Source organism: Phytophthora ramorum (assembly GCF_020800215.1).
Source record: "Phytophthora ramorum isolate Pr-102 chromosome Unknown Phyram_PR-102_s0017, whole genome shotgun sequence".
Taxonomy (NCBI): Eukaryota; Oomycota; class Peronosporomycetes; order Peronosporales; family Peronosporaceae; genus Phytophthora; species Phytophthora ramorum.
This window is the reverse complement of record NW_027150663.1, coordinates 704,230-727,552: the sequence shown is the minus strand read 5'-3', so window position 1 is coordinate 727,552 and position 23,323 is coordinate 704,230. Positions and strand designations below refer to the sequence as shown.

The 23,323-nt window shown below is 54.0% G+C and overlaps 8 protein-coding genes across 8 annotated transcripts; 4 read left to right on the top strand and 4 right to left on the bottom strand.

Moving 5' to 3' along the window:
• Positions 1 to 1,275, top strand: KRP23_13392 (uncharacterized protein; the record flags this gene model as incomplete). The annotated part of the gene is made up of 1 exon (XM_067884095.1): positions 1 to 1,275. The coding sequence occupies one exon, from the start codon at positions 1 to 3 to the stop codon at positions 1,273 to 1,275; it is 1,275 nt and encodes a 424-aa protein (XP_067738712.1).
• A 188-nt stretch (positions 1,276 to 1,463) lies between these two features.
• Positions 1,464 to 2,713, bottom strand: KRP23_13391 (N-acylphosphatidylethanolamine synthase; the record flags this gene model as incomplete). Its single annotated transcript, XM_067884094.1, has 5 exons — positions 1,464 to 1,840; positions 1,901 to 1,982; positions 2,050 to 2,146; positions 2,212 to 2,265; positions 2,337 to 2,713. The coding sequence occupies 5 exons, from the start codon at positions 2,711 to 2,713 to the stop codon at positions 1,464 to 1,466; spliced, it is 987 nt and encodes a 328-aa protein (XP_067738711.1).
• A 252-nt stretch (positions 2,714 to 2,965) lies between these two features.
• KRP23_13390 (Serine/threonine-protein phosphatase 2A catalytic subunit alpha isoform) lies at positions 2,966 to 3,984 on the top strand (the record flags this gene model as incomplete). The annotated part of the gene is made up of 2 exons (XM_067884093.1): positions 2,966 to 3,831; positions 3,912 to 3,984. 2 exons carry the CDS (start codon positions 2,966 to 2,968, stop codon positions 3,982 to 3,984), a joined length of 939 nt encoding a protein of 312 aa, XP_067738710.1.
• Positions 3,985 to 4,166: 182 nt separating this feature from the next.
• On the bottom strand, positions 4,167 to 7,496 carry KRP23_13389 (Coiled-coil domain-containing protein 57; the record flags this gene model as incomplete). Its single annotated transcript, XM_067884092.1, has 2 exons — positions 4,167 to 7,259; positions 7,341 to 7,496. 2 exons carry the CDS (start codon positions 7,494 to 7,496, stop codon positions 4,167 to 4,169), a joined length of 3,249 nt encoding a protein of 1,082 aa, XP_067738709.1.
• Positions 7,497 to 7,813: 317 nt separating this feature from the next.
• KRP23_13388 (Mannan polymerase complex subunit mnn9) lies at positions 7,814 to 9,084 on the bottom strand (the record flags this gene model as incomplete). Its single annotated transcript, XM_067884091.1, has 2 exons — positions 7,814 to 8,211; positions 8,277 to 9,084. 2 exons carry the CDS (start codon positions 9,082 to 9,084, stop codon positions 7,814 to 7,816), a joined length of 1,206 nt encoding a protein of 401 aa, XP_067738708.1.
• A 5,668-nt stretch (positions 9,085 to 14,752) lies between these two features.
• KRP23_13387 (Mannosyl phosphorylinositol ceramide synthase CSH1) lies at positions 14,753 to 15,523 on the top strand (the record flags this gene model as incomplete). Its single annotated transcript, XM_067884090.1, has 1 exon — positions 14,753 to 15,523. One exon carries the CDS (start codon positions 14,753 to 14,755, stop codon positions 15,521 to 15,523), a length of 771 nt encoding a protein of 256 aa, XP_067738707.1.
• Positions 15,524 to 16,924: 1,401 nt separating this feature from the next.
• On the bottom strand, positions 16,925 to 17,683 carry KRP23_13386 (uncharacterized protein; the record flags this gene model as incomplete). Its single annotated transcript, XM_067884088.1, has 1 exon — positions 16,925 to 17,683. The coding sequence occupies one exon, from the start codon at positions 17,681 to 17,683 to the stop codon at positions 16,925 to 16,927; it is 759 nt and encodes a 252-aa protein (XP_067738706.1).
• A 1,915-nt stretch (positions 17,684 to 19,598) lies between these two features.
• On the top strand, positions 19,599 to 23,309 carry KRP23_13385 (Vacuolar protein 8; the record flags this gene model as incomplete). The annotated part of the gene is made up of 1 exon (XM_067884087.1): positions 19,599 to 23,309. The coding sequence occupies one exon, from the start codon at positions 19,599 to 19,601 to the stop codon at positions 23,307 to 23,309; it is 3,711 nt and encodes a 1,236-aa protein (XP_067738705.1).
• Between the last annotated feature and the right edge of the window lie 14 nt (positions 23,310 to 23,323).

Here is a 23,323-nt window from a genome sequence, read left to right as displayed (position 1 = left end):
ATGCTGTGGACGGCAGGACGCCGAGCGTGGCTCCTCAAGACGCCGTTGCTTGGCCACCGCTCCCCACCGCTCCCAGCTCGATGCCTGCTGGCGACGCGAACAAGTGGGAAGCAGGACGACGTAACCGAAGACATTCACTGGAAGACTGGCCGATGGAGGGACAAATTCTTCTCCGCTCTCCGGACGTACAAGGAACTGAATGGAAACACACTCGTGCCTTCCTCTTTTGTCGTCCCAAGCGATGACTCTCTCTGGTCCGAAGTGGCGTGGGGCTACAAACTCGGAAGTGCGGTGAGCAAGCTGAGGAACAAGCTACAGAGAGGAAATGTACCCACCACATTGGTAGATGAACTCGAGGAGCTACACTTTGTGCAAGGTGTGAAGCAACATCACTGGGAGGAGGTCATTATGCCCGCTCTAAGACGCTTCTACGACCTGAACGGCCATACCGACGTACCACAGCCTTTTGTTGTACCTACGGGGGTCAAGACGTGGCCTGAGCAAGCGTGGGGGTGGCCACTTGGACACAGCGTCGCCAGTATTCGCTGTGCCAATTCGTACGCGGAGCAAGTTGCTGCGTCGAAAAAAGAGCTCGAGAGGATGAAATTTTGCTTCACGGACAGGTCAGAACGAAATTGGACCGAGAAAATACTGCCAGCGTTGGGGGTATATCGTCAAGTGTTTGATCATTGTATCGTGGAGCAGTCGTTCATTGTTCCTGCCGAGTCCCCGTGGCCCAAGAAAGCGTGGGGAATAGCTCTTGGTCGCACTGCCAAAGGGATTCGTAACGGCCACGGCTACGCAAAACAATCGACTCAAGATAAGGCGCTTCTTGATTCGATGGGTTTCGCCTGGGATGCTTTTGGGTCCGTGTGGAAAGAGCGCATAGCGCCAGGATTGAAGACTTTTGCGGCGCAAAATGGGCACTGCAAGATTCCGCTGCGTTTTGTCGTGCCGTCACGTGATCCTTGGCCAAAGGACTCGTGGGGAGTAAATCTTGGAGCGTTTCTCTACAGGATGAGGAAAAGAGGCTCGTATTTCTCGCATTTCGGCCGCGAAGCCGACTGGTTGGATGCGTTGGGACTCAATATGAGGCTTTCACCTGAAACATTTGACAAGTGTGTTGCGCCGCTGCTGGATACTTACGCGACCGTGACAGGCGACCGATACGTTCCAGACGACTTTGTCATCCCGTCGGAAGCTCCGTGGCCTGAAAAGATGTGGGGCGTTCATCTGGGCGTCATTACAGCTCGCAATGCCCAGCATTTGGAATAGAAAGGAAACCAAGTTTTTATCCCGCTACCGGCACTCGAACTTACCATTCCTGTGTTGAAAGTGGACGGGTGTATTTAGCTAGCGTCTAAGCCTGCAGGTCTGCATTCGCGAGGCCTCTAGTGCCTCGATCTATTGCGAGGATGAATGCCTCCCAAGTCTGCTACCTCGCGGTCCATTTCGCTTGGTCTCTATTGTTGCAAGCGGCGCGTCTTCTTCTCGAGGGCAAGCAGCGCGTTCTCTATTCTCCGCGTGATGGCCGAGTACAGCGCCTTCTCCCGCTCCTGCGTCTCCCACGGCTCGGCGCCCGCTACGCGGTCGTTGGCGTAGCGCTCGAACAGGTCGTCAAAGGACACGGGTTCGCCGACGACCACGCCCAGGTCGAGGTTGGTCTTGGGGAGGACGCTGATCAGATGATTCTGCTCGTCCTGCGGCATGAGCTGCTCCATGTTGTAATGATACACGGGCACCACGATCGGCCGCTTGGTCGCGCGCGCAATGAGCTTGCCGACGCCCCACTTCAGCCGCCCGATCTCCTCTCGACGCGGACTTGGTCGGCCGCCGAGCGCTATCATTTCAGAGCGTTAGTCGACTGAAGAAACCTGGGCTCCAAACAACAATCTCTTACGTTCGCGCTGTACAATCTTGCCCTCGGGGAAAATGTGGACCCACGCGCCCTCCTCCACCTTATCGAAGATAGCGTGAATCATCTTCCACCAACAAACGTCACACACAACGTCAGCGACAGGTGCGTCACTCTCCATCAGCAGTTCGTACCTGATGGTCAACTCCAGCTCCACGCTTCACGGGCAGGGTCTTCGCTGCAAAAAACACGGCCGACAGCAGCTTGCCCTTCGTATAGCAATATTCCTGACTGCAAAACCTCAAATTCAGTGCTCCAATTGCCACCGCACCGCCGGAATTCCGTTGCGTCCTCACCTGGCCAGACTCCAGCGTCCATTCCGCGGCCACGCATACCTCCAGGGCATGATACTGCACACAAACAGCAATGCTGTTAGCACCTCTACTTAGAACCAAGACACTGCATTGCAGCAGCCTCCTACTTGGCGAACACTGCGGGGTCGTCCACCGTCGCCGAATGGTTGGACACTGTGATGACGGCTGTGCCCTCGGGCCGCTGCTCCAGCTGCTGCACCAGCAGATCCGCGCCCTCCACCGTCGTTCGGTTCAGCAATTGCAGGTAAAACTTGGACACGAGCGTCACAGCGCCGAAGAGCGGCGCGCGCGCCACGTCGTGCAGCCACTCAGGGAACCGCTCAGGCCGTCGTCCGCCGTCGTAGCTGTCATCCCCCAGGTCCGCCACGGGCGCATCCACGTACAGCGCCACAGCGCCCACACCCACGGACACGGCGCCGATAGACAGCGCACTCAGGGTCAAGGAGCGAACGCCCGCAAGGGACTTGGCCGAGCGCCGCAGCATCGTCCTGAAGATTGTGACGTTGGCGACAAAAAACCAATATCATCTATGGGAGATTTCATCATTTATTCAAGGGTCTTGTAATCATTTATTAGAGGTCTACTTACCTCATTATGCTTATATGTAATCCCCAACGTGCAACTCTGAGCTGACCAAGTTGCTGAAAGAAGGTCGCAACTCTCTAAACTCATGGCAGTAACCTATCCACGGTCATGTGCATATATCCTTTGGAGGGGGATTCCTCATTAGGCGATCATGAGCTCGACGCCGTTCGAGCTGTCGCTCGAGACGCTGGACACGTGGTGCGACAAGCTGCTGGGCTGCAACCCGCTGACGGAGAATGAGGTGATGCAGCTGTGCGCCAAGGCCAAGGAGGTGCTCGTGCAGGAGTCGAACGTGCAGCCCGTGCGCTGTCCCGTGACCGTGTGCGGCGACGTGCACGGCCAGTTCCACGACCTCATGGAGCTCTTCCGCATCGGGGGCCACGCGCCCGACACCAACTATCTATTTATGGGGGACTACGTGGACCGCGGGTACTACTCGGTCGAGACGGTGACGCTGCTCGTGTGCCTCAAGGTGCGCTACAAGGACCGCGTCTTCATCCTGCGCGGCAACCACGAGAGCCGCCAGATCACGCAGGTCTACGGCTTCTACGACGAGTGTCTGCGCAAATACGGCAGCCCCAACGTGTGGCGCTACTTCACGGACCTCTTCGACTACCTGCCGCTCACGGCCGTGGTCGAGAACCAGATCTTCTGTCTGCACGGCGGCCTCTCGCCGTCCATTGACACGCTCGACTACATCCGCGGCTTCGACCGCCTGCAGGAGGTCCCGCACGAAGGCGCCATGTGCGACCTGCTCTGGTCCGACCCGGACGACCGCTCGGGCTGGGGCATCTCGCCCCGAGGCGCCGGCTACACGTTCGGACAGGATATCTCGGACCAGTTCAACCACGCCAACGGCCTCACGCTCATCGCCAGAGCGCACCAACTGGTCATGGAGGGCTACAACTGGTCCCACAAGTGCAACGTCGTGACCATCTTCAGCGCGCCCAACTACTGCTACCGCTGCGGCAACGAGGCCGCCATCATGGAAGTGGACGAGCAGATGCAGTACACATTGTACGTGGTGGAACTTGGAGACACAGTTGTGGAGGTGTGTGGTGACTCACGCAGTTTGTATCGTTGTGTGGCTTGTGCAGCTTACAGTTCGACCCGGCGCCGCGCCGTGGAGAGCCCCATGTGTCGCGTCGGACGCCCGACTACTTTCTGTAGAGAGGACAGCAACGAGACCATCTCTGCGCGACTGAACCATGCCTGTTACGTCTTGCCACTTCATCTTCTCTGCTCACAGACCCCAGCACATTATACCCCGCGAAGGGAACACCAGAAAGCACAAGGTAGGAATAAAGTTAGCTTTTATCACCCATGGTGTTGTTTCGTACACTGCGACTCGCTCAGGACGCCAGGCTGTAGTTGCGCACTTTCTTGCGCTCGCTGACCATTTCAGCTCGCTTGGACTGCAGTTGCTTCAGCTTCTTGACTGCAGAGCGCTGGCTGGTTGTTTCGCGATCGCTCAGTCGCGCGGCCGGCGTAGGCCCAGCAGCAGCTGACGGTGCAAACGTCGCGAGGCTCGCGCGTGCACCAGATACCGGAGCTCGCTTACCAGAGAGCATCAGCATCTCTTTCGCTTGCTGCAGTTTGAGCCGCGCGTCCGTAACCTTAGCGCTGGAGCCCCCACCAGCAGAGGCACCGGAAGCGTCTGTGCCTGCTGAATCTCGTCGGTCTGCAGATTGAAAAAGTCTAGTGAGAGGACTTGTGTCTGCTGAGGTCGCTCCGTTTCCACCTTCAGCTTTCACTTCTCCATCTTCATCCGCAGCAGAAACGTCAGCTTCGGCGTCGCTACCCTCCGAAATCGTTGGCGGCACCGTCCGTGTCCTGCGCGTGGCACTTGGTCGTTTGTTTCGCGCCAGAGCCAACAACTGCTCGTCCAGGTCACTTCTGCTTGTCGCGCTTGCCCCATCGCCAGCTTCCGATGCAGAGCGTGTTGATGTGTTAGACCGCGCACCACGCGCAGGATCTAACGCTTTCATCATGGACAGCGTGCTAGGTCGTCGCCTCTCGGGTCCATCAAGCTCTTCCTCCACGCTATTGGCATGGCCTGCCGACGAGCGTCTGACATGATCTCCAGCAGCATCTCCAGCAGAGGGTTCACCGTCACCACTGCCGACTACCCCGTGCACTTCCCGCTCCTGCTGTAGCTGCACATGCACCTTCACCATGCGCCGAAGCTCCTTCTTGAGGGTTTTATTGTGCACCCGCGTTTCCTCCAAGGATTGAGTGAGCTCCGCGACCAGATTCTCGTAATCCTTCTTGCCAGTAAACTCCACGCGTGGCGTTGCTGACCTCGACCCGGCATCGGAGCCGCTCCTACGCAAGTCCGCTCGAAGTTGGTTGCTGAGCTCCATCAGTTGACTGCGCTCTCGTACTAGACGGTCGATATCGCTGTTTGCACCTTCAAGTTTTCGTTTGAGGCTCGTCAATTCAGCGTCCAGCGCCACTTGACCACTTTGCAGGCTTGGCTCCGCCGCTCGCATACCCTCCAGCTCTTCCACGTGAGCTTCAAGCTCAGCGATCCGTTTGGTTTTGACCTCGATGATTCCCTGAGCTTCTACAAGCTCCCGTTTACAGCTTTCGAGCTGCAGGGCGATACTGCTGCTACCGGAGCTCCCACCAAGCTGCGTTTCAAGTGCTACACAGCGCTCCTGGGCCTCCAGTAATTGCGCTGCAAGTTTCGAGGCGCTTCGACTGCCACTTGCGTGTCCCAAAGAGGTCTCCATCTCGTCTGCTTGCTGGGAAAGTGACTCCTTCATCTGCCTTATAAGATCGCGCAGCTTCGCGTTCTCCATTTCCAACGAGCTGGCACTGTTACGAGTGGCGGCTCTTTCCCGCAGCAGTGGACTGTCTGTCAGCAACGACGCTACTCCAGGAACTGGTGAAAGCGTTCCAGGGTCGTCACTCCAGAGAGGAGATGGTGCCACAGGTACCGACTCGGAAGAAACTCTTGCATCTCCATTGTGCCTAACTGTAGACGTCAAGTATTGCGAGCCGAAAGAGTCGGTGATTCGAGCGCTAGACTTCAGTGCTGACAATTCAGAACGAAGTCGCTGCACTTCGTTTTCAGTGTGGAGTAGCCTCTCCTCTGTAGCCTGCTTTTCACCCAGGAGTCGGTCTTTAACCTGTTGCAGCTCGCGGAGCCGCAGCTCATGTCGCTCATCGAGTTCTTGCTGCTGATCTTGCCATCGATTTTCCCACCGCAAACTGACCGCCACAAGTTCACGCTGCAGGTCTTCCTGTTTTTCGACACTTTCAAGCAGTTCTTGCCGCTGGGCTTTGTCTTTCTCCTTCAGTAGGGATAGTTGTCGACCCGCATCTTGCAGTCTCTCCTGAAGTGTCTGCGCTTCACGATCACCGACACGAAGTTGCTGCTGCATCTCAGTCGCAGCGCGGTGTTGTTCGTCTTCCAGATCTTGCAACGCACTCTTCGCACGCTCCACTTCCCGCTCCTTCTCCATTAGCTTATCATCCGCATCCCATTTCTCCTGCTTTAGTTCAGCCTGCAGTGCCTCCGCCCGCTCTTCACTTTCACGCAGTCTCGTTGTAACTGCGTCTAGCTTTGCTTCACTCCTGGAGCTCGCCTCCTCCGCTTCGCTCTCCTTTCGCTTCATGTGTCGTTGCAGCTCCTCGTCATACTGCGCCTTCTGCTGCACAAAAGCCTTCTCCACTGAGTGAAGCGACTGCAGCAGCTCCGCCATCTTGCTTTCATACTCGTCTAGCAGCTTCTGCTTCACCTCATTCAGCTTCTCAACTTCAGCCTCTAGCTCGCCCACTTTCGCATCTTTAGCAGCACGCACGTCCGCCAACGTCCACTCGATGGACTTCATGTCCTTATCGTTCTCCTGCAGCATTTGCTGCAAATTCTCGTTTTTCGTCTTTTGTTCGTCCGCCCGCGCGCGTTGAGCGTCAGCATCCCGTGCCAACGCCTTGTTCTTCAGCTCCAGCTCCCTCGATTTCGTCTGCAGTTCATCCCTCATCCGTTTGAACTCCGTCTCCCGCTGCCTCATCACCTCGTCAAAAGTCACTGAAAGTTCCCTCCGCTGGGTCTCCACGTCCTCGTCCTTTTCTCTCAGTTGCCTCTCCGTAGTGCGTCTCTGAGTCTCCATAGCGTCCTGTTGTCGTCTCAGTTCATCGTCAAATTTCCAGCGAGCGCCTTCCATCTGAGCTCTGGCATCTTTGAGTTTCTGCTGGTACTGAGTCTCTTGATCATCTGCGCGCTGCTTGACGCGCTGCACTTCTGCCTGTAATTCAGCCTCCCTCGCTCGAATTTCACTCAATTCCGCCTCTCGATCCCGCAAAACGTTCTTGAGCGACGCAAAATTGGCGTCGTACAGCGCCAACTCCTCGTCTCGACCTTCCAATAGCTTCAAATTGTACTTGAAATCCTCCTGCAATTTGCTGAGCTTCTGTTTGGCCGCGTTGGCGGCTGTCTCCTGCGCAATTCAGTCAACGTCAGAGAAACCCCGCACCACACGGAATAAAACCCACATGATGGGATAAAACCCAGTACGCACTTTATCCCGAAGCAGCGCCTCCAGCGTGCGGATGCGGTACTCGTTGATGTCGTGCAGCTCCTTCTCCTTCTCCAGGATGAGCGACCGGATGTTGCCAGGCCCCACGCGCGCCGCCAGCGACGCGGGCGACACCCCCGACGCGTCCGGCGGCTCCATTTCAAAATAATACTTGAATTTTTACGTTAAGAGCATTTAACTGTAACGGTTTCGACACGAGGGTCGCGTCGAACTCGCAGCCGCGTCCACTGTGTGCAAGGTGTACAGAAGTGAGCTGCCGCCGGAGAAGCCCCACAGCGATCCCTATCACGCTTGGTGACATCCTCTTAATGAACGAAGAGGGGGAAAGCGCGCACGGCCAAGGTTTCTGTTGGATGTGTTTCAATGTATGACATTATTTTTCTGCTTTGGAGGTACACGGTTCTCTCCCTGCACTAGGAGGAGGTTGTTTTGACTTGTCTCCCAAGTATCTCGCTCTACTCCGAGTGGAAGATGATTTCCTTGGGCATGCCCCAACACTTGAATCCCAGGAAATGCGCACTATAGCAGATTCCTTCCGTCTCGATGCCGTCGTATCCCTCTGCACCCCACTCGCTTCCAATGACGTAGTGAGCTGGGAAGAGGACGCCTTGCCGATGAACGTCTGCGCGTACGTAGAGCATAGCGCCACCAACCGAATCCAGCGGAACGATGTCTTCGCCTTCTGCGTTGAGGTCTCCCATGTTCTTGGCGCTCAGCAAGTCCGGTACAAATCCCTGGGCCTGTGGTGGCCGAACTTTGCGGTGACCCACCCACGCGTTCCGATCGTAAACGCCCCAGTCGCCATTATCGTTGATCTTAAAAGCGCACAGCGGGTGAACAATATCCAGCCCAGCTACATAGCAACAATACCAGTTAGTCAAATGTAGGTGATACGATTTACACTTGACCCATGCGTACATTGGGTCATCTTGGGAAGTAAGTCCGCTGGGATTGCCGAAATATCTGCATCTAGCCACACCACGTGCTGGTGCCAAGTCTCAAGCGTTGAGAGCAGCGCGTAGTTTCGATACCGAGCAATCATCCGTCGGCGGTTCGCCTGGAGATCGTCGTCGTGGCGATTGTCGCGAGTTAAGCCTTCTGGAGCAAAATCGTTGCGAAATATTACCGAAAGCCGCGCGTATTGATGGATATGGCGTCGGAAGATCCCCTTGAGCTTCTCGAACTCGGTACTTGACGACGTCAGCAGCGCAATCGACATCTTCTCTTTCGGGAACTCTTGCGAGCCAACCAGAGAAAAATAGTCCGCCACGGTGCGGTTGTTCCCCCAGGAATTGGCTCCGTTGAAGACTGTAATGAGCAGCAGCGAGTCTTTCTCGCGGTTTCCAGCTTGACCAAGCAGTTGTTTGTTTTCGATCCGGTAGTGATGTCCTGGCTCGGTTCTCCCATGCTGGGGGAAGGATTCGGAGTACTCCGCGATTCTCCCGGGTGTTGTGTGGATGGTGAACGCGATATCTGCGTTCAAGGGAGCTTGCTCAGGCGTGTTCGGATGCAAGACACTCGTCGGAGGTGGTAAGGATGTCACGGATTCTGGTGCAATTTCCTCCGTAGTGCGGAAAAACTTGGTCTGAGGCGCGACGAACGACTGTAGCGTTAGGAGAATGAGTCCGACGGACACGACGACGATGGTGAGGGCTGCGCGATTGGCCTTCCGACCCCTTTTAGTAAAAGAGCCCAAGCGCCAGAGCTGAAATTTTAGACGCTGCATTTGTCGGTCGCCTTTCGTGGGCTTTCACGGAACGCAAAAGGTGGAGTGAGGACATGCCGACAAAGCGTAGAGCGTCCGTTATCAACGGAATCAGCAGTGGCCCCGCTTCCGTTATCGTTGGTTTCAACGTTTCCGAGACCAGGCGATAAAGGCGCTCTGCTCAATTCCAAAATAAATCTCCGCCGCACAACTCACGACACGAGATCATGGACCGCAGCACGTTGGTGAGTCGCCTCGGGTCTGGTGGTCCTCGCGATGAGGAGACGGATGTTGAGGACTCTCGGCGCGCTCCAACTCCAGCTCGACGCGGCAAGATGAAAAGACCTTCGTGGTATTTCGCTCTCCCTGTTTTGCTGTTGGTCGGGGTAGCCTACTTTGCTGTGGGGGCGTCCTCACAAGTCGAGCAGAAGATCGTGGTGACAACGCCCTCGGGACGACAGCAACGAGATACGACGAAGATCAGTCGGTCGAATTGGGGAGACAAGACTGCCTTGAGGACGGGGGCAAGCGAGAGCAACTTGCTTTCGAGAGATAAAGGAATCATCATGTGCATGAACGACGACGCAGTCCCCATGGGGCTTTCGCTCATACGAGAGCTCCGATGCCTCGGCAACCAAGAACTTATTCAAGTCTACCACTGCTTCCCCGAAGAAATGTCGGACGACTCCATCTCGTTGCTGCTCGGAGCGGACGAGCACCTCGAGATCGTGGACGTGTGCTCGGATCTCGTAACGCGCGGAGTTCTGACCGAAGACATGGCCGAACGCTTCCGCAACTGGTGGATCAAGCCGCTGGCAGTGTACCACACAGACCTCAAGGAGGTGCTTCTGCTGGATACAGACGACATTTTCATGCGGGACCCGGCCATCATTCGTACGACGGAAGGCTACGAGCAAACGGGCTCCGTATTTTTCTACGACCGAATCATCCCAGGCGGCGAGAATTTCAACCAGGACCTCAACGATACGCATTACCTCAAGGCGCTGCTGAGTGATTTCAACTACACCAAGTTCGGCGTGCAACCTGGGTTCTCCCCGTCAGCGCACCTTGACCCGAACACGTCTTTTGCTTGGACGCGTCAAACGATACACGAGCAGGACTCGTCTCTCGTGGCTATCGACAAAGCGCGCGCCGGCAAGGCCATGGATGTCATGCTTTTCCTTATTACCGAGCAGCGCTTCGTGCTCAACTTCTCGTTCGGGGACAAGGAGACCTTCTGGCTCGCGTACGAGTTGGCCAAGCAGAACTACTTCTTCTCACCGTGGGGCGTTGGCGTCATTTCATCGTCCACAAACGAAGACATGATCAAGCACAACGACACTCTGTGTGGCAGTATTATCCAGTACATGCCAGTGGAGGACGACTCGCCCGAGTTCTTGTACGTGAATGGCAAGGCACTCCTGAACCCGTTCCCCGGTCCTATCGAAGAGCTATACAAAGCCACTCGAAATGTACTGTTCAACATGAGCCCAACGCACCTGACCCCACGGCAGAAGCGACGACCGAAAGGCGAAACAAATACAGGCTATCAAGGGGATTTCCCTGGCGAATGCCTTGTTGGGTTTGGTGCTGAGCCACTTCCGGCCAAGTTCTTTCCCCAATTACTGCGCCGCCGCAACTTCTACTTCGGCATTCGCATGGGCCTGCTGTCAGCTCTCGCCCAATGCTCCATGTCTGAGGTCAATTCTACCCAGCAAGCGAACTGAAGCCTCCGACAAATGCGACGGCTGTATCTTACTACATAGTGCTTGTGATGTAGCTCACGCCGTGCATTCAGACATGCCTGGCTTAAATAGCAACTTGATGCATTGATTTTCGTTTCCCAGTGAACTGTCTTGGTTATACTGTGCGCTTGCACGCTGACAGCAACGCAGGTGAAAATTGTACTACGAAGTATTTTTTTTTTATCAGCTTTCATCAAATGCATAGCACGAGTCCATCACTGAAAGTACATCCATACGGATGCCCAAGTAGAACATGCGCCTACGAAGTAACTGTGTAGTGAAGCTTTTGGGCAGTGGCGTGGCGCCGAAGCCGATCAGGCACTCCATCGAGAACTCGCCTGTGTAGTCGGTATTTGTGCCCCCGTTGGGCCGCCGCTTTTGCCGGGGTGTAATGTACGATGGCGTGGGGTTGTACAAGACGTTAGCTGACGCCTTGAATCGGTTGTGAAGCTCTTCTGGAAACGGATCCAAAAGCGCTTTCCCATTCACATACAGCAGCTCCGGTGCGTCGTCCTCCAAGGGCATAAAGTGCGACAGGCTACCACAGAGCGAGTCTGGGTGTTTCTGCATGTCTTGGTTGCGTGAGGAGTCGATAACACTGGGCCCCCATGGAGAGAAAAAATACTCCTGTTTAGACAGCGCGTAGGCAATCCAGAAAGCCTCCTTGTCTCCGTACGAAAACGCGCGCTCGAAGCGCTTCACTGTGATCAGCCAAAGCAGCACTTGCATGGCCTGGCCTGACCTGGACTTGTCCACAGCCACCAACGAAGAATCCTGCTCATGCGATGCCTCCTCTTTGTATGCATAACTGCGGCTTAGATAGTCTGGAATTTGCACGCCCTCCGTTAACCCAAACGCTGCATAGTCGAATTCGTTTAGCAGTGTCTTGAGGTACGTCGAGTTCTTCACTTCCTGATTAAACCACTCACGACTGTACAGGACGCGGTCGTAGAAGAAAGTCGTTCCTGTGCGTCGGTATCCAGGTGTTGAGCGTAAAACTGCGGGGTTGTGCATGAAGACGTCGTCGACGTCCATGAGTAGCACCTCCACGAGGTCGGTGTGGGTCAACGCGAGGGGCTTAAGCCACCAACTTCGAAACTCTTTCGCCACCGCGCGTGTCAGCACCTTACGCTCCACCAAATCGGAGCACACGTCTATAATTTCTAGACGCGCATCAGCACCAAGCAATAGAGATCTTGATTTCTCGTGCATCTCTTCTGGAAAGCAATGATACACTTGAATGAGTTCCTGGTTACCGAGACATCGCAGCTCCTTGATGAGGGACAGTCCCATGGGCACAGCCGCGTCGTGCATGCACATGACGATGCCTTTGTCTCGTGACACGGAGCTATCAAACTGAGCGACGAGAGTCTTCTGAGTTCGTTGGTGGATAGTAGTGGGTCCGACAGCGTCAATGGAAGCGGACGGGATCAAGGTTGACGCCGCCATTAGACAGCATAGAAGAACAGCTCCCAAGGCATACTTGAACGTATTATCTCGCTTTCGATTAGTCAGCAAGAGTCGAGGGTCAAATACACCCGCCAAAATCCCCTCGGGTTCCTCGCGCAATCGGTTGCCATTACGCCTCAGGAGAGCCCTTCCACTTAGCAGCATTGAAACGAGAGATCAGGTTACTTAATGCTCATGTGCCTCCCCTCGGACGGCTGTTGCTTTCCTCCCCCAAAATTGAACTCCTCGTTCGGTCGTTTCATGCAAAATTCGTGGTATTTGTTGTCGTCTTACTGAAGTGCATTGATGTTTTTTACGTTGTGGTTCATTGACTGGGGAATAAATAAAACGGTTTCTAGTTCATTTCCAAATTAGGGGTGTCAGATATCCCCTTTTATTATCTTGTTATCCATCCAACCGATTCAAAACAATTCAAGTAATCGTTCCTCGCATTGGATTCATTAAAAAAAAAAAAGGATTTCCACCTTAATATACAATGTATGTACTGAGAGGTGTTCATTTATTTCCCGCAGTCTGTGCCATCTGACAAGCCCTTTCACTACGTAGCAACATTAACGTCACTCCTTAGTATCAGGGACCCACGGATCTTCGTCTACCCATTTACTTGACGGTGAAATTTCCCAAGTCTTGAGTGCGGCGGCAGTATTCGGGAAATCGCTCTTAATTTTGGCTCGAATTTGATCTCGGACGAGTTTGTTGCCTTGCGCGTTGAAATGCAGTCCATCCGCTAAGAGAGCATTTCGTGTAGAAGCAGACATGGCGTTAAAAAACGTGTATAAATCCAACACAGGAACGCCAAGTCTGTTGGCTGCCTCGACACACGCATGAGCATAGCTTCCAGCCATGGTGTTGGATCGATCTAGCAAGCCCCGCTTGTTGTCGCTTCTTTGATCTGCGTAGCTTTGTCTGACAGCATCGTCAATGTGCGGCGGTGTAATGAGCAAGATGCTAAGTGCGGGAACTGATTCCTGGAACTTGTTCACGATCTGAACAAGATTTTCCGTGTACAGCGCGAGCGGGACATGCCTCTCCACATTGCTACCGTTAGGTAAGGCAGCATCATTTGCACCAAACCACACAGTGACCACTGTAGGAGTGTACACTTGATCGCGAATCTCGTTCTGAATTACCGGCATCCCATACTTTAAGAACCACCTTGAAAAGAAATGCCCATTAGAAGAGTAAAAAAAAAGTATGACAAGATCGTACCTGGTATTGTAGCCCCCAAGTCCACGAACCACCATGTCAGCAGATCTGGTGTATTCAGACTGCAACAACGTCACCCACCCATCCGTTGTTGGATCCGTGCCCTGCTCTGTAATGGAATCACCGGTGAAAAGCAATAATGGCCGCAGTCTTGTTGGAGAGACAACTACTGGTGCAGTATCGCTTCCATCTGCATAATGCGACTGCGTGAGCACAAGAGATACTGCAATTACTGTGGCTACAACAACCACTGCAGCCACAACAATGTACGCCTTGTGACGCTTCTTGATCCTTCGACAAAGCTGAAGTTTCTGCATTGGATTCGGATTGATACGCATCATTTGCTTCATTTTGTAAATGAAGCAAGCGCTCGCGGTTGATTTGTGGGTTAGACTTGCGCGGTCGTATGCATAAAGAGCTACAGAGCCGAAGCTAGCTATATACGGCTTTGCGTCCGTTGTCGGCGTCGAGTTGTACGAGATAAAAAAAACGTGTTGGGCAGGCCAAAAGGTCTGTGCTATGTTGAAGAACCTCCGCACTCTAACTTGTTGTCCGAAGAGCCAATCCTGTTTAGTTCCTACTTCAAGAAGTGTGTCCTGGAGTCGGTTGTGCCAGGACAATTGCCTTGTAACTATATAGCTTCAAGTACGGCAGCATGAAAAAAAAATGACGCTGGTAGTTGACTTGATCCGTAATGTTATGATCGCAGCATTGAGACAGGAAATAGGGTAGCAATTCGCACAACGATGGCAGAATTCGATGGTCAAGCCTTCATGGGGAACCACTGCAGAATCAGAGCCAAGTCTTTCGCAGGAATATCGACACCTTGCCGTGGTTCAATTCCGAAACCAATTCTACCAACGTCCGTTTTGCAACGGGCCTGAGCTCCCGGGAACAGTCACTGCTCAGTCTTCATTTTTCTTGATTCAGCAACAAGTCCTCTTTCCACGTGCTCGCCTACAGGTCACGTGACAATGGTGCGGCGGCCTGGCATCCCTGAGCCCACGTGTGCAACTCCACGTCCACGGAAATTCTTCTTGGCAGTCGTTACGATGTCTTTCGTCGGAGCTCTCGTCGTCTCTTGTCAAATGGGGTTCATGCCCCGTGCAGTGTCAAGCGAAATGCCTGTACGAAGCATTCTGCACGCACGGGCAAAAGGGGAATCCTTGATACAGGCGAAAGACCCAAACGCCAGCACAATTATCCCTCGCATCGTCCACCAGTCCTGGAAAAACGTCGACAAGATTCCTGCTCGATTCCATCCGTGGATGAGAAGCTGGGTCCATTTCCACCCGTCCTGGACCTACGTGTTTTGGACGGACGAAGACAACCTGCAACTGTTTGAGAGCCGCTACCCGCAGTATCTTCACATCGCCAAGGCTGTGCAAAAAGTTGCTCTGGCGGACATGGCGCGTTATGCGCTGCTCCACAGCGTGGGCGGGTTGTACATCGACGCGGACTTTGAGTGCTTGCAGCCGTTCGACTCCTTGCACCAAGAAAACAAGCTTTTTCTAAGCACTGAGCCATTCGCCCACTCCGTCCTTCTGGAGGATACCAACTCCGCTGCACTCTGCAATGCACTTATGGCGTCTGCTCCCGGGCACCCGTTCTGGCTGCGTGTGCTGGACAACATCAAGGAGAAGTTCGACCGTGACGAGGATCTGGGAGACCCTGTATCGTTGACAGGTCCGCGAATTGTCAAGCAGACGTACCAGAACTCGACACCAGAAGAAGAAGCGGATGTGGTCGTGTTCCCGTCGGAATACTTCTACCCTGACATTGCACGTTGGAACGCGGAGTCGCTCGAGGCAAAATGCAGAGAGCGCGACGATGACGCTGCAAAAGAGGCGTGCGAATGGCTGCAGAAGTTCCCCAATGGAGAGTATACCAGCAATACGCATGCCGTTCATCACTGGCAGTGCACTTGGTGCAGGGGCGACAACAGCGACGAGTTCGGATCCCTGAGCGATATCTTTGAGTCACCCCCCATGCGTCCAAACATCACAACCACCGGCGTGTCGTTCACTATGTATTGGTAGCGAGCGAGAACAATGCAATGGAAATCGTATAGGAAGCGAGCCTTTTGCGTATGAACTTCCATTCTCCGTTTCCATGACCCCCCCCCCTGCAAGCAGATCTTTCGAAACAAAGCTTAGAAGCTGCTTTTATGTGAGTTCCAACCGAACCATCACTGGCTGCCAATTGAGATGACATCCTTCTGTTCCTCTCCTCCAAGAACTGTTCGTTGCTTCTAGAAGCAACAGCGAGTCGCTTGTCAGGCCCAACAACGAGCTCAGCCATCTCGACAATATTAGCTTTTTGTTTACGCGGGTCCGGTTCTGGCAAGAATCAGATCCAGGGACACCAAGAACTTGTCCTCGACAATCGGGTGCTCTGGTGTTGAGACGCCCTGTTTGTGAAATTACTTTCGCAGACACGCAGCATGCTGAGATTGTTGCTCAGCTAGATGAGGAGAGCAACTAAGAAAAAGCACGTTTCCACCCCTCAAATAGAGTCTCCACCAGCATACGTCCTATCTTACCTTCCCCCTATTTCTCAGTTCTGACGATGGGAGTTAGCAGTTACTCCTGACCTGGGAACGCAAAAAGCGCACGTCCACCTCCCTCACTCAGTCTTCGCTCAAGTACTCGACACCAAGCTATTCTACGATGCCAATCAGGCTGCTATCATTGCTGGTCCTATTTTTCGCAGCGCAGCAACAGACTCAGGCAAGCACAACAGGAAGCAGTGGTAGTGGGTCTTCTTCGGCTGGAGGCAGCGATGTTGGTGCGGATGCCGGTAGCTGTAGCTCGGTGGACGGCACCCTATCATGCTACGGCTGCACGGACGGCTACTGGGGAAAGGTGTGTGATAAATATTGCGCGACACCGGAACATTGCAGCGGCGTACGATGTGATCAGAGTAGCGGCACAGGAGTCGAATGCCTGTCATGCCAAAGCGGCTGGGAAGGGAATACGTGCGGGTCTTCGTCAGCGTCTTCGTCAGCAGTTGATACGACGAAAGCAACACCAAGCTGGACAAGGGAAACCCTCACAAGCGATGCGCCACCGACAAAATGACAGCGCTTTGGATTCAAGTATCTCTCGTTTTCTTTGGAATTCTTGGTTGTATTGAGGCAAGTTATCTATAGCATCCTGGCTTCCGAATCATAGACGATGACGTTGCAATGCATGCATATAAATCAAAAGTGCTTTACTTTCTGAGTGTAGCGCAATTTTGTTTCATGTCTGAAGTGTTATAAAAAAAATAGTTTACCTTAGTGAGGATCCAGCTATAATGAGCCATACTTACGCTTATTTGTCGGCGCATGGAGAGGCGATTGAGAACATGTTCGTGGTATGCCACTGCAGTACCAGTTATGGTGATCAGATGATGTTTAGGAAAAGAATTAAAGTGTACACAATATTCATGGCTGGCGACTATTGATGGTCACCACGCTTTGGTGGTTCCAACTTGATATTCTCAGTCATAATCTTCTTTCGATCGACACGGGCGCTCATCGCCTTGTCTCCAGCAGAACGGAAGCTCGGTTTTATCTCACCAATCTTGGGTTTGGGACTACTAGCGGAGCCAGGCGCGACACCATCAGGAGTGCTGACTTGCTTTGGTATTTCCACAGCCTCGATCGTTGCTTTGGGGACGTTAGCGGAGCCAGGTGTGACAGCATCCAGAGTGCTGGCTGGTTTTTGTATCTCTGCACCCTCGACCGTTGTGGTGGGGCTCTTAGCGGAGTCAGGTGTGACAACATCCAGAGCACTGGTTGGTTTTTGACTGCCTGCAGCTTCGGTCGTCGTGGTGGGGCTCTTAGCGGAGTCAGGTGTGACAACATCCAGAGCACTGGTTGGTTTTTGACTGCCTGCAGCTTCGGTCGTCGTCTTAGCGGAGTCAGGCGTGACAGCATCCGGAGTGCTGGTTGGTTTTTGGCTGTCCGCAGCTTCGGTGGTTGTTTTGGGGCTGTCAACAGAGTCAGGCGTGATATCCTCAGGAGTGTCGGTAGTATTGTGTTCGTCTGCAGCCTCGATCTTTGTTTCGGGTTGATTTGAGCCATCTAAGCCCGACTCTATGATAGCGTCATTGATCTTTTGGTCTGCTTGGGGGTAGATAGCGGCGGCTCCAGCAGATTTCTTTTCTTCCTCCAGCCGAGATCGGAACACCAAAGAGTAAAAGATCCGGCGCATTAAAAAGCGACAAATAGCGAGGCTGAGCTCACCAATTTGGGTAAACACCAACACGACAATTAGTATAAACTGGATATACTCGTCTCGGCGAGAGTCACCACTGTAGTCATCACCAACATTGCCTTTGCTCCAACTGCTTGAGTATAATACCCCGTAGATCACAAGCCCGGTTGCTGTAAGGAGCGTAGCAGCCAGTTGTAGCTTCTGTCGCAGCGACCCTATCTTGACTGAACTAATTGCAAGGGAACTCACTTCCGATATACCCAGCGACAGCAGAATAGCTGCCAAGTCTGCTACAACATACGCGTTACCGTCTGCTTCACTACAAGTGACTGCCATAGGCACTCCGTCGCACGTATCTTGCGAGTAAGAACACATCTCATGGTTGTATAGGAATGTGCCAAAAATGAATGCCAGCGAAATAGAGACCAACAGCGTTCCCACCAAACCACCGAGCCTCATCCAGCGTGGACGCAAGTTTGGCATCTTGCAGCAAGCGATAACTCCAAAGAGGTCCGTTTTGTTGCAGACGTATTCCATGAACCGCATGGGGGTCCCATCTTCGAGCACAAATGACGCCAACACCAATCGGTAGATACCCCTGCCAGTGCAGGATAACTTCTTTCGCACGTTTTCTTTCGTCGATGGCTCGCCCATTTGCCTTGGGGTACAGCAAAGTGAGATTGCCATGGCTCCAGTCATCAATACAGCCGCAACAATGCAGTACACTAGTATCTGAACGGCGGAGCCGTCCACATTTTCACTCCCCAGATACCCACTAACAGAGCAATTGAACGGGTGATAGCACTCGACGTCGATGGACCCAGTGTTTGCATTAGAATTGCACTTCGAGCAGATGCAGCCGATACTGGTAAATGCAGTGTCCGCTTCCTCGCACGTCGAAAAGGACACCGATTGGCACACGTCGATGGTGTCTGTGGAGTCCTGCGTCCACGTGCCTGAGCACCCGTGATCGTAGCAGTAATAGCTGAGTTTCCCGTTCGTGTAGCTGCACGAGCTCAGGTAGCTGCACGCTTCGTACACGTCTGAGCAGGTCGTCGCGTTCACACCATAGTACTGATAGCAGGTCCCCCCGTAAGTTGCCTCGGCGAAAGAGATGCAGCCAGAGAACGCCGATAGCGCCAACACGCAAATACGAGTTGCACCCATGAGGAAGAGCTACAGCGGTGGCACTTGGGTGGCCAAGAAGAGATCGAGGAGTGAGACTTGCGTCCCCCCATCAGTGAAACCCGCGCAACCGCTAAGTACATCTCATCGGCACAGCGAAACCACCGCAGCATTGTTGTGTGGGAGCGTGGACAAAGCGCAGTTGTATGAACACACGTCGCGTATTTTGTGGTTTCATTGCTGCGCGTAGAAGGTGTATTCTCTCGCGAGCTCGGTATCAACGGTTGGGATATGCATAACGTACTCCTATGACTCGAAAATAATATTAGGCCATGCATATAGCAAACTGAAAAACTGAAAGCCTATGCTGAAGGTCGGGATAAGTGGCAACGGAGATAAACTAGTTTACGAGACGCGGCACAGCCCGACTAAAATTACGGCCGGTACAACTTCCAAAAATGGCAAATGACCAAGGCTGTCCCTATACATTGGTTGACATAACCGCACGCGTGACCATGTCACTAAAATGAGTTTTGCACAAGGAGCGAACACGACCCGAGCCAAGTGGTAAGGCAGCAATTCGCACAATGCTGTGGAAATAGGCCAACAAGAACGAGACTTCTATCGACTGGCCGTTGAAAAGTGATAAGATCATTTTCTCCGCCACTTCAGTGTATATTTAGTGCTGTGAGTTGGTTTGCTTGGTTGGCATTCCAGAATTTGCTCAACGCCCTCCCAACCTCCTTTTCCTTACCTTTTCGTCGTCCCTAGACCACCCACGTGAACGATGGAATTCGTCGCCGGTGCGGTGGGCATCGTAGCCGGTGCCGTTGTCCCTGGGGGCGGCTCGGTCGTGGATGCGCTCTTGAAAATCTATCAGCTATGCAATGAGATGAAGGAAGGCCAAGAAACGTGCAAACGGGTGCATCTTCGCTTGAAGGATATCTTCGACGAGCTACAGAAGATGGAGGAGAGGGGAGAGCTGCCACCAAGCGACAAGGTTGCCAAGTATGTAGGCGTAGTCAACAAATTCTTGCTCCATCTGGAGCGCTATCGTGGCCAAAAGCTGTACAAGCGACTCATCAAACACCAAGCCATGATTCGGGAGATCGGCCTGATCTACGAGGAGATCGACATGCTCTTTCGGATGCTTAACCTCGCCGGCACGGCAGCTATGATGGGATGGAAGCAACAATGGGAGAATGACCAACGCCTCCAGCAAGACGCGATGTCTCGGATGGTTGTGAACAGTGGGGAGGTGCTGAAAGAACTGCAAGACACACGGGCCCAACTCGAGGCGATGATGATGCTCAAGTACGAAATGGAGCAGCGATCAGACCAGCAGAGCAAGGAAACCATGCACCTCATGAAGTCCATGATGGTCACGGTCGTTCGAGCTTCGAAGGCTACCGTTGAAAACCTGCCTTCCTGGTACTTTCCTCCCGATGAAATTGAGTTTGAGAAGGATCCCTTTGCCCGTGGATCGTTTGCCAGTGTACACCGCGGTCTGTGGGGAACCGGCACGAAAGTTGTGGTAAAGTGCTTCCTGGTTGACGACATGGTCGCCGACGAGCGTGCAAAGCAAAAGATCGAGTCGGAGATGAATCTCTGGTACAGCTTCAACCACCCGAACATCATCAAAATGTTCGGAGCATCGCATGTGAGCTCGCCGCCCTTCATCGTGTGTGAGGATGCGACCAACGGCGACCTCAGCTCGTATCTCTTGCGTGCCAACAACAAGCAACACATGTGGCGTCTGCTGTTCGGAGCCGCTCAAGGATTGTCGTACATTCACAAGAAAAAGGTGGTGCACGGCGACCTCAAGCTCAACAACATTCTGGTTGGAGCGGACGGACACGCCAAACTCTCCGACTTTGGCCTCAGCGCGGTGCGAACGTCCGCGACAATGTCCAAGACCGCGGGCAATTCGTCCGATGGGTCTGGAGGCTTGCGGTGGCGTGCGCCGGAATGTCTGTCGAGTCGAGCAACGTTTGCGTCTGACGTGTACTCATTTGCCATGTGCATAATGGAAGCTGTGCTGGACGAGCCTCCGTTTGCCTTCCTCAGCGACCAAGATGTCCGCGAGAATATTCGGAACGGCAAGATTCCTGGACGCCCGGAGGGCATGTCCGACGCCGTGTGGGAGCTGGTGCTGTTGATGACCAAGAAGGAGCCTGCAGAACGCATCAGCCTCCACCAGGTGCTTGAAAAGATGAAAGTTGTAGCTGACGCCGAAGCGTATACTCATCCAAGCGTACAAATCTCCAGTTGTAAGGACTGCGGGATGCCTACTGCTGACGGAGCAAGCATGTGCTCCAACTGTAGCTTTGCAACGCAGGCCTCCGACGTGCGGATCAAACTGTCCGCCCCACCTGCAAGTATTTTCCAGAGCTCGACTTCAGAGGAAGCTGGCAGCGACATGGCAGATTTACTGAGAGCAGTCGAGAGCGCCAACGGGGACGAGAAGGAAAGAGCTCTCTTGTTTGTCGTGCAGAACTGCACCAACGACAAGTGGCGCCAGTTGCTGTACGAAGCCAACGGCGTCAAGCTGCTCAGCGACTTAGTGCGAAATGGGCGTACGCACTTCACGCAGCTGTACGCGCTGGAGTGCCTCCACTGGGCGTCGAGTTCGGATGCGAAGGTGGCCACGTCCGACGTCGATGCTCTCCGTGACTGCGTCAAGGAGGTGACTCCACAAGAACTCGTCGCAGTGATTGACGCCCTGAAGAACAGCTCAGACGACGGGAATGAAGAAGGCGTGATTCGTTGCGCAAGTATCGCCGCGAAGGGCAACAACGACGATCTGGGCGATTCCGGGGCAGTGGACAGCGACAACGAGACTCAAAAGCTCTGGTCCGGACTGGTTCAACCGCTGGCGATGCTGCTGCAGAACGGCAACGATACTCAGAAGCTGTGGACAGCGGAGGCCATGGGGAACCTGGCGCTCAACAACGAGAGCATCCGAAGCGAGATCGCCCGAAAAGATGCTATCAGGCACCTCGTGGCACTTGTTCAAGTCGGCACATCCGAGCAGAAGCACCGAGCTGCTTACGCTCTGGGGAATCTTGCTCTCAGCAACGACGCGCTCGGGATGATCGTACGCAAAGGAGCCATCAAGGCGCTCGTGACGCTTATGCGCGGAGGAACCGCCCAGCAAAAGAATGGTGCAGCGTACGCGCTGGAAATCATTATGCGGTGCGGCTACGTCAACCTGTCCGACATTGCGCGTGAAACCTCGGTGGATCCTCTCGTGGCCATTCTGCTGGTCGGAAACGACGAGCAGAAGGAAAGCGCAGTGACCGTGCTGGCGAACCTCGCAAGGAACGACAAGCAGTGCGCAGAAATCGCGAGTCAAGGCGCGATTTCGCCGCTCGTCACCATTTTGCAATACGGCACCGAAGAGCAGAAGCAGAGGGCTGCTGTCGTGTTGGCTGGACTGGCTAAGCGTGAGGAGCACTGCGAGGAAATCGCGCGGGAAGGCGCCATTAAGCCGCTTGTCGTGCTCTTACAGTCGGAAAGCGACGACCAGAAGCTGAGCGCAGCAATTGTGCTGGCAGGTTGCTCCAACAGCGACGCCAATTGCGACGAAATCGCGCGAGAAGGTGCCATCACCCCTCTTCTTGGTCTTCTGCGACGCGGAACGGAGAAGCAAAAGGAAAGTGCCGCTGTCGTGTTGGCCAGTCTCGCCTATGGAGACTCGCACCGGCACGCAATTGCTCGCGCAGGCGGAATCGACCCGCTCGTCAGGCTCCTGAGCAACGGAACCGACAGGCAGAAGTACTCGGGTGCACTTGCACTGGGCAACTTGGCCAGTAACGACGGCAGCCGTGGAGAGATTGGTCGAGGAGGAGCCATCGAGCCACTCATTGTGCTCTTGCAAGAAGGAACCGACAAGCAGAAAAGTGTTGCAGCGTTTGCGTTGGGGAGTCTGGCCTGGCACAACGATCACAACCGTGTTGAGATTGCGGATAAAGGAGGCATCCCCCACCTGGTTACGCTTCTCGATCGAGGCACCGAAGACCAACAGTACTACGCCGCGGGAGCGATCGGAAATCTCGCCAGCAACGCCGCCGTCCGACTCAAAGTTACCCATGCAGAGTGCATCACGCTTCTTGTAGCTCTTGTGCGCGATGGAAGCCCCAGACAGAAATGTGCTGCGGCGCTCGCTCTGGGGAATCTAAGCAGTGACATCGGGGCCAATCGCGAGAAAATCGCACGGGCAGGCGGCGTGGCTCCGCTTGTTCAACTGGTGGAGTCGGGTACGACCGACCAGAAATGCTATGCTGCACTCGCCCTGGCGAACCTGGCGACCAAAAATGAGGCCAACCGCGCCGAACTCGCCCGTATCGGAGCCAAGGCGCCGCTATTGATTCTTGCACAGTCGGGCACGCCCGACCAGAAAGTGTACGCATCCAAGGCTGCCAAGAAGCTTTCGGACGCGAAGGTGCGAAAGGCGAATTTACAAGTGCGTGTGTTCAACACGTTCATGAGGAAATGACGTGATACCCCCTA